Source organism: Artibeus jamaicensis, unplaced genomic scaffold (assembly GCF_021234435.1).
Source record: "Artibeus jamaicensis isolate MK-2021 breed Jamaican fruit bat unplaced genomic scaffold, CSHL_Jam_final contig_723, whole genome shotgun sequence".
NCBI classification, from domain to species: Eukaryota; Metazoa; Chordata; class Mammalia; order Chiroptera; family Phyllostomidae; genus Artibeus; species Artibeus jamaicensis.
The window spans coordinates 965,381-975,456 of record NW_026521938.1 but is presented as its reverse complement, the minus strand read 5'-3'; the positions used below and the strand labels follow the sequence as shown (position 1 = coordinate 975,456).

The 10,076-nt window shown below is 42.0% G+C and overlaps 1 protein-coding gene across 1 annotated transcript; it reads right to left on the bottom strand.

The window, feature by feature from the left end:
- Positions 1-8,875: 8,875 nt before the first annotated feature.
- LOC119053195 (olfactory receptor 1038) lies at positions 8,876-9,826 on the bottom strand. The gene has a single exon (XM_037150692.2). It carries the CDS (start codon positions 9,800-9,802, stop codon positions 8,876-8,878), a length of 927 nt encoding a protein of 308 aa, XP_037006587.2. The 5' UTR covers positions 9,803-9,826.
- Between the last annotated feature and the right edge of the window lie 250 nt (positions 9,827-10,076).

Here is a 10,076-nt window from a genome sequence, read left to right as displayed (position 1 = left end):
TGCAATTACTATGGAGAAACCTTCAGAGAACATTTGCAGTATTTCTGGCTTCATCCTGGAGAGAGACCCTCTGTGTGCTCTGAATGTGAGAACACTTTCCACCAGCCCTCATACTTTGTAAACAACTTGAAAGTTCATCGTTGTGTGGTCAAAAAACAAGGAATGGTGGCAAGAATGTATAACAATCTTCTTGCAAAAGGAAGTTTCACACATGCATCAGTAGTCACATAGGCCAAAAACCTCACAAAGAATATTTTTGTTACATGGGGAAGAATCTAATAGAGTTCATCCTTCTTTGGTGGTATTCATAGAATAGAGAGCCTTGATTTTGACGTCCTGACACAAAAACTTGAGCCCAGCAGTTGGGCTCCAGACAGGTGATCTGTTGCCTGAGTCTTTATAGAAGTGTTTACACACATTTCCACCACATGGGATGTGTCAGAACAGGACATGGCGAAAAGATTTTCAGAGTGTACTTGTACTGATCCATCCACAAAGCTGATGCAATCAGTAATATATTTACACAGTACCTCATAATTCACAAAACATTGCCACATATGTTATTTGATCTTTTAAGGAATGTCTCGGTATTCCTAGTGAGGATATTTATTCTGTTTTACAGATAAAGCAAACTTGAAATCCCAAGTTGTTAGTTGATTTGACCTAGGTTGTAAGTGATGGAGCAGGAACCTGAATCCACAGTGGGTTTTTTTTTCATTTCTTTTTTATTTCTGCCATATCCTCTCTAAAGAAAAGGCACAGTTCTATGCTAACCACCGCACCTTCATTGTTAAGTACTGCTCTTGTTTCACAGTAAATCAGATGAGGCACTTACAGTATCAGAGGGCCCAAAAAAACTCTTTTCGGGTGAAGTGTTGACAGCCATTTCTCTCACAACTTAGAATTAGTTGATGACTTTTGGAGACACTAATTCAGGGGAGTGTATTTTTGCAAAACCCTTTCTTCTAGATCGTAAAGCTGTTACTGATCATGTGTTGGTTTGGGGGTGGTTTGGGGGGTAGTTGTCTGTGGTTACTTCTCTTAGGGGTTGGAGCTTCTTCTTTTCCTTTTCTCTCCTTTTTAAAATTTTCATTTGGAGGCAATATTTTTGCCTTCTGGAGCTCTTACATCATCAGCAAGACCAACTTCACCTAAAATCCTAATCCTATGCTGGACATACTTCACTCTTTAAAGGTAGGAGTCCTCATTGCACTAAAAATCTCTTTCATAGCATGTCACTATAGTGTCAAAGGCTTTCCATCACTGACTTGAATGGTGGTCAAATACAAGGATCCATAGAAAACACTGGGCCTGGATTCCCTGGCCTGATTCCTTTCCCAGGAGTGTGGTTTGTTGCTCTTGCTATTCACTGCCCTGCTTTTCCTCATACAGTAATTTTTGAGGTTGATCTATGATGGGTGATTCCAAAGTCATGAAATTAAGAACCAATATGACTTGTCAGAGCCTACACCAGCCAAATGAATATTCACTACACCACCCCACTTCTTGCCTTTAGAATGATTTCTACCTCATCACTGTCATGTGAGATCTCCTTATTTTCATGGTATCATTATTAATCTCAGTGGTTTCATTTCTCCCTTTGCCATTTTTGCATCCTACCTGAATATATTTTCTTTCAATTACCTTACCTCTATTTTGTTAAACCTCCATACCTCTACTTAAAAAGAAAAAAATGTATTGATTTTAGAAAGAGAGAGAGAGAAAAAACATCAATTTGTTGTTTCACTCATTTGTGCATTCATTGGTTGATTCTTGTATGTGCCTTGACAGGGCATCAAACCCACATTCTTGACATATTGGGATGATGCTCTAACCAACTGAGCTAACCAGCCAGGGCAAAAAGGAAAATTTTAAATCATCTCAAACAAAGGGTTTTAACCAGGCCATAATCAGATTTCCCTGATCATCTCCAAGCTGGGTTATTTTTTGCAGTTGGCTCATTTGAATCCGGATCCAAACATGGTCCACAGATTGCATTTGATTGTCTGATCTCTTGAGTCTCTGTTAACCTAACACATTCTCCTCTCAGTTTTTTAATGTTTTATGTGACCCTGAGGATAATGTAGAGATATACTTCCCTCCTCTCCCTACCCAGTTTCTAATATGTCTAACTGTTTTGGTATGTTCCTATATCTAGGTTTAATTTTTTTAAGTTTAGAAGCACTCATTTTAAAATAATGTTATTTTTAATTTTTGTCATAATTCTATTCTATTTATTTATTTATTATATTTTCCTCTTTACCATTAAATTGTGATAAAAAACACATAATATAAAATTTATCATCTCAGCATTTTTAAGTGTACAGTTCAGTACTGTTAGGTATAATCACATTGTGCAAGAGATCCCCAGGATTTTTTTATCTTGCAAAATGAAAACTCTGTACCCATTAAACAATAACTCCCTATTTCCCCCTCCCCCTAGCCCTGGCAACCATTATTCTGGCACTTACATTTTTTCCTTTCAAGCTGTGTGTGATTATGCAAGTTATACTGAAAGAAACTCAGTCAGCTGTCCTGTAGAACATCCCCTATTCTAAATTTTTTTACTTTCTGTGGTGTCCTTAAGCTTGTTCCTCTCTCCTCTGTATTTTCTGTCAGTGGAAGTTGGCTCTAAACTCTGGAGACTTAGATTGACCTTCAACTTCCTTGGCAAGAACACCTCCTAGGTGGTTCTGTGTGTTTAATATGAGATCCCATCAGGAGGCACACGGTATTGGCTTTTCCCAGAGGCCCAGCCTTTTGAGGTCATTCTCCAGGCCAGTGCCCCAGTCTCCAGCAATGAGGTCTCAGAGTTTCTGCTGTCACTGGATTCTTCACGGGCCAGCTGCGGTAGTCCCCTTTCATCCCCTACCTCTTCCAGACTTTTCTCTACATCACTTCATCACTTCTGCCTGGTCTTCAGACACTGTAAGAGGTGGTAGAGACTCCTTAAGAGGAATGGATGAGGACCGTAGGCTGGGGCGTCAGGTTTCTTGAGGAGCCTTAGCTAGAGAAAGCCAGGAAACATCAGCCTCAACTAACTCTATTCCGATGCTTCTTTCCTGTCACACACGGCAGCTGTGACAACAGGGATACTTAGTTAACCTGCCTGTCACCCAGGACTGTTGGGAACACATGGAAGACGCTGCCTCCACATTTTATACACTTGGCCGGACTGCGAGGTGGACACCCAGCCTGTTCCTTTGACTCTTGGCTTGCTGCTTTTCTTGCTGCCAACGCCATGGCTTCTGGTGGTAATGCTTTTCCCACCCAGTTCCTCATATATCTGACAGTTTGGACACTGCTCTTAGGTTTTTTTTTTTCTTTAGAAACACTCATGTTTTAAGCACTTTTTGTAATTATGCAGGTAGTGCATATTCCTTGAAGATTAGAAAACAATGGTTTTTCTTTGAATGTTTGTATTTCCCTTTCCTAGATATACTTCTAAAAAGGGTATAAAACTATCCATTTTTTTTCTCTGCAGAGATCTGTATAGATCTGTAAAAAAGATAAAGATGTTTTCATGCAATGGTATCATACTGTTAACACTATTTTGAAGTTTGTTTTTATACTAATATATCATAAATGTCTTCCCATATCCATAAATAAATCCCTCAGTTTCATCTTTAAGGTATGTGTCTGTGTCCTCATTTACTTTGCCAGCCTTCTAGGGTTGGAAACGGGTTGCTGGTAATTTACCCCTTTGTGTATGTTGCTGCTATAGTTACACTTCCTGCTCTCTCAGGACTTAGAGTTTCTCTTATCAATTTGCTCTAATTTCTTTACATATGGTCGTATTTCCTAAGGAAAAGTTCCCAGCAGTGGAATTCCTAAGCCAAAAAGTATGTGTATCTTGAAGGCCTTGGAAACACTCTTGACCTCATCCCAGCAAGGTCTAAAAGTTGTGCTGATTTTTTTTCTCTAGGGAACAACTGAACTACTCAACTCTCCCGCACACCCCTTCTTCCCCTTCGTAAAGAATTTTCACTGTGAACCCAGGACTGAAATCAGGCCTGGAAGGAGCCACAGATGAAGTAGTTTGTTAGGCTCCTTTCCCTCACTAAACAAATAATATTAAGCATATTAAAACTTTAGGAATCAAGAAAGGCTAATAAATTTTCTAATCATCTCAAGACACTTGGGTCCCAGCCCAGGAATGTGGTTATGTTTACAGGCAGAAGCGCCCTTGGCACAGAAGGGAGAGTGTGGCCCAGGTCAACCTCAGACCAAATTTCAGCCTTTTTTGAGGAGGTGACTAAACCTTGGTTTCTAGGAAATGAGGTAATAGTGTCTTCCCCTGGAATTATTGAAAGGCCTGGAGCTCATCTGTGTGAAAAAGCCTAATAGTGCCTAGTATATAGTAAGCACTCCTACTGTGTTTTCATATACTTTACATTGACTTTTTTTAAATCCTCTCCTGAGGACACCTTTTCATTGTTTTTAGAGATAAAGGAAGGGGGAGAGAAAGAGAAACATCTGTGTGAGAAACATTGATTGGTTGCCATCCTTACATGGCCCAATGGGGGATCGAACCCTCAATTTTTTGGTTTACAGGATGACACTCCAACCGACTGAGCCACCCAGCCAAGGCTTATTTACTTTTTAAAGTTTTCTTAGTAACAGTTAATAAACTACAGAATTGTAAAGCTGTTGCAGGCTTCTGGTTCTCATTACGTGGAATATTTCTGGCCATTGTCTTCTGGCTTGGAGTGTTTCCATTGAGAAGTCAGCTGCTAACCTTATCGGGGCTTCCTTGTATGTTACTTCCTGTTTCTCCCTTGCTGCCTTTAAGATTCTGTCTTTGTCTTGCAGTTTTGCTATTTTAGAATTGTAAAGCTGTTACAAAATGTGACAGCCACATTTTATCACTTCAGTATTCTCTGCATTAAATAAGATTTTCTGTGTGTAAGGGCTTTTCATACACATGTCACAAATTTGAAGTTCTCTTTTTCTCACTTATTTTCTAAAGGACACATTACATACAGTTTTGATGGACTGAGCATGAAGCATTGTACTATAATTTTCTTAGGACAGGTTTCAAAAAAGTCATATTACTAGATGAGATGTTATAATCAGGTCTGTGGCTCTCAAAAGATCCTCCTGAATTTGGTTCTGGAGGGGCTATGCCATATGCAGCCCTTAGTAAACAGTTGCCAGAGTTGTGAAATAGGTGGCAAGCCATCCTCCCTCCTGAGTGAGTGAGCCTCTCTCACTTCACTGCCCTAGAAGAGTCTCCTCACAGCACACCAGGCTGATAAGACCATCTGAGTGAGGTTTGCATATGCACAGAAATGCCTTTGTCACACTTGGTATAAATAAACATTTGAACAACTTTACCAGCATTTGGACATCTATCACTCAAACCAACAACAAAAAAAGTTTTCCTATTTGATAAGCCAAAAACTGATTATTTGCTGGCAAGTGAATTATTTCCCCCATCTGTCTTTAAATTTCTCTGGGTATAATCCAGGGCCTTTACCTATTTAGCTATGTGACTTTGTGCTTGTTCTTACTGATTTGCATCAACTCAGTTTCCTTTGTTGCACTTGCAAAGGATTAATGTTTGTTTTTTCATTTTAAAGTAATACTTGATTCATTAAAGACAATTTCTGTTTTACTGAAAGACATAAGATCTCTTCTCCACTCTCAGCAACCGCCAGCCCCAAATACAGCACAGACACCATTAATGCTTTGGCTTGTTCTGTTATGATTTAAAAATAATTACCAGATACTCTGGCTGCTGTGGCTCAGTGGATTGAGCACCGGACTTCAAAACACAGGTTCAATTCCCAGTCAGAGCACATGCCTAGGTTGTGGGCCAGTTCCCCAGTGGGGGATGCGTGAGAAGCAACCACGCGTTGATGTTTCCTTCTCTCTCTTTTTCCCCCCATTCCCCTCTCTCTAAAAATAAATAAATAAATAAAATCTTTTTAAAAATAATAATTACCAGAATGTAGTGAGGAGAGGTCTAGTTTTCATGCTATGTCTAAGCCTTTCCCCCCTTTTACTCATGGGACTGTATAAACTTATTCAAAGGTGTTTAGTTTTCATATAGCCATGGTCGCTCGGTGTGCACTAATACCTTATTTTTGCACCTGCCTTACAGCTGACACACTGCTTTGTCACCCCTTGTCTGTTGTCACCACCTCATTAATAACTGCAAAGTATACCCAGAGCTTTGTATAGGTGGCACTCTGTCTCTGTTTGAGGGCTTCATTTAGTTCTGATTTTTCCTAACTATAAATGATACTTTAAGGAACACTTTAGTGCTTAAAGTTAGATTTAGCCAAAGGGGAAATTGCTGGGTCAGAAGGGGTATAAGTTTTTGAGGTTCTTGATACATGTATATTCAAGCCCCTTTGACAACATGACACCAGTTTGCACTGTTGGAACACAAGGCAGTGACAGCTCACACAGCCTTCCTGGCATTGTGTAGTAAAAGCATTTGTTATTTTCACTAATTGAATAGGGGAAAAGGAATTTAATTAATTGCATGCATTTGATTGTTAAGGAGGGTGAACATTTTGTTTTCTTTCTTTTTTTTAATAAACAGAGCAGTGAAACATTTACTTTTTCTTCCCCTAGACCTACAACATCAATATGTATAAATAAAGTTTGGTGTTTTCTGTTTTAATTGAGTGGGTAGAAAATACAGGGGTAGAGAAAAGGGCTGGAGGACAGGCAACCCCTTTGTTTTAATTTTTTTCTCAAATACAAGTACTGTCAATCTGATGGCAGGATTACCTGAAGGGAAAAGCTTGAGTTTTAATAGCATCCAGGATCATTCTGTTGAATTTCAAAGTGAGAAGACCTTTTTTTCTTCTGCACACCTAATAGGGATCAGGCTTGAGGGGTCTGGCTGGGTTTCCGGTGCACAGCCAGTGGTTCACATGTGTGTCTCTTGCCGCGGGCAGTAGGGCTGCAGGCAAAGCCAGCTGTCAGAGAGCAGCCAACTGCCTGCCTGTTCGCCTGTGGGGAAGCAGAGGCAGAGCAGATGAACACACAGGGGGAGGTGGAACATTCTCCTCTAAGACTGTTAAGCAATTATATTATCCCTTCCCATCAATTTGAACAAGCTCTTTATATAATAACAATATTAACTTTTTCCTCTTCTCTTTGTTCATACTTTCTGTCTGGCATTTTTTTAAACACTTTTTGACAAGGTTTCAATTTTTATATAGCTCAAACATCTTTTCAAAGCCTACAAAATCTAACTTTTTCCTAAACATTAGTGTTTTATCCTGCAGTTTCCATTATTTTGTCTCATTGTGCTTTGAACATTCTTGATTTTATTTTGGTGTACTGTGTGAAGAAAGGATCAAAATTGCCATCCCCCAAGGTTAATTGTCCCCACATTAATTAGTGTAGGATCTGTATCTGGATTATCTACTTTGTTTCATTGGTTTGTTGCCCTATTTGATTCTAGTTCTGTAGTTGAATTTTTCTGTATTTAATGAATTTTCCATCATTGTCCCTTAAAGTATATGTATGAATATTTATATGAAAAAAGTATAATTTTCTGTTATTCTTCCAGAATATTTGTTTATTCTTATAGAAAATTTGATTATCGATTAAAAAAGAGCCTTTAGATAATTATTGAACTTATAAATGAATTACAGAGAACTAACATTGTTATAGTTCGTCTTAGCACCTACAAATATGCTCTTGTCCTTTCATGCATCCAAGCTTTGATATCAAGCAGTGAAGTTTCGTAGTTTTCACATAAGGCCACATGTTTTCCTTCATTATTCCTACATATGGTTGCAGCTGTGGGTTTTCTTGTGTAGGTTTTCTTTTTTTTAAGTTCTCATTAAAAGCCAGCGTCCCAGGAGTGGGGTCACTTCAGTGTTACCCCACCGCATGCATCCAAGCCAACCAAACCCCAGGCTTCCAGAAACAGTTGGGGGGCCACAGATACTCTTATTTTTTTTAAGGATTCTTCTCTTTTTAAAAAATATGTATTTATTTAAGAGAGAGGGAGAAACATTAATGTGTGGTTGCCTCTTGCACACCCTCTACTGGCCTACAACCCAGGCATGTGGCCTGACTAGGTATTGAACCAGCAACCTTTGGGTTCACAGGTAGGCACTCAGTCCACTGAGCCACACCAACCAGGGCCGCAGATGCTCTTGAAGTGTTAGTGAAAGCTGGGAACCCTCCCTCCATGAAAAGCATTGTGAGTGGGAAAGTGCACGTGCCCACACTTGCACACACTTATGAAAACCACGTGAAGGGAGCAGCCCAGCCTCACCCCATTACTGACAGCTCCAGCCAGGAAGCTCTGGTCCAGCCTGGTGCCCAGGATAATCGGATCTCCTCCAAGTGGGACCTTTGATGAGGGAAGTACGGGACCCAGGGCCATGGCACCTGGCCTACCTCAGCCTTCCAGGTTAAAAAGACAGGTTTGGATTAAAGCAAAGAAAGAATGCAAACTCATGCTCCTGAGAGAGCCAGGTGGCTAGGATGGCCGCCTGGATGTGGTGAAGAGGAGGAGACATAGCCCCAACCACAGACCCTCCTGTTACCAGCTCTTTTGATTTGTCAAGAGGATCCAGAACGCTCAATTTTTATGGGAAGTCTCTCAATATTTTAAGTTCTTTATTTATTGATTTGAGAGAGAGAGAGAGGAAGGAAGGGAGAAACAGTAATTTTTTTATCTACCTATTTATACATTTACTGGTTGATTCGTCTATGTGCCCTGACCAGGAATTGAACCTGCAACCTTGCATATCAGGACAACACTCTAACCAACTAAGCTACCCAGCCAGGGCAAGTCTCTCGGTGTTTTAATACGGACAAGTAATTTTTAAAAAGCCAACTCAGGCTCTGTCTGGGAACATCCCATGAGGGTGGATTTCTGAGTCCCTCCTGCGTCCTAGAATGGCGCCTTCAGGTAGAGCTTCCGCAGGGCTCCCTTCATGTCCTTGTTCCTCAGGCTGTAGATGAGTGGGTTCAGGGTGGGGGTGAGGATGCAGTAGAAGACAGCAGCCAGGCGCCCTTGCAGCGGGGAGGAGTGGGCGCTGGGCCGCATGTAGGCAGAGCTGCCAGTGCCATAAAACAGTATCACGGTGGCCAGGTGGGAAGAGCAGGTGGAGAAGGCCTTCCAGCGTCCAGCCATGGAGCGGATCCGAGCAACCGTGGCCAGGATGCGGACATAGGACAGGATGGTGAGGGCAAAGCAGCTCACGATGACACAGCCGCTGACTGCAAATCCAACAGCCTCGTGGGCATCTGCATTGGCACAGGCTAGGCGCATGATTGGTGGGATGTCACAGAAAAAGTGGTCAATCACGAGGGGGCCACAGAAGCGTAGGGAGAAGGTGTTGGCCGTGTGGAAGGTGGAGTAGAGGAACCCGCCAACCCAGGCCACGGCCACCAGGGACACGCAGGCCCTGTGGCTCATAGCTACCCCGTATATCAGGGGCCTGTAGATGGCCAGACAGCGATCGTAAGCCATGGCGGTGATGAGAAAACACTCCGTGGACCCAAAGCTGACAAAGGCAAAGAGCTGGGAAGCACATGCAAGGAGGGAAATGTCCCCAGAGCCCAGCATGGTTGCCACCAGGGCCCGGGGCAGGGTGGTAGACAGGGAGCAGGTGTCCACCAGGGAAAGGTGCTTGAGGAAGAAGTACATGGGCGTGTGCAGGCGGGCATCGAGGGTCACAGCAGCCATGATGGAGACGTTCCCCAGAACTGCAACCAGGTAAAGGAGAAGGAAGGCAACCACGCTGAGCAGCTGTAACTCAGGGACAGCTGAGAAGCCCCGGAGGAGGAAGACGGATCCTGCCGTGAGGTTGGTCATGTTCTGGAGGGGGCTCCGATAACAGCGCAGGAGAAGAACCAACAGTATTTAAGACCTTGGAGGAAGCGGGGAAGCAGCTGGGTGAGTGGAGGCTGGAAGGAGGCTCAAATATTGTTCATTAAACACACATACACGCCCTGGTCAGGTGGCTAAATTCATTGGAGCGACTTCCCATGCACCAAAAGTTTGCCAATTCAATACCTAGTCAGGGCACATATAAGATTCAACCATTGAGTGCATAAATAAGTAGAACAAATCTTTCTCTCTCTCTCTC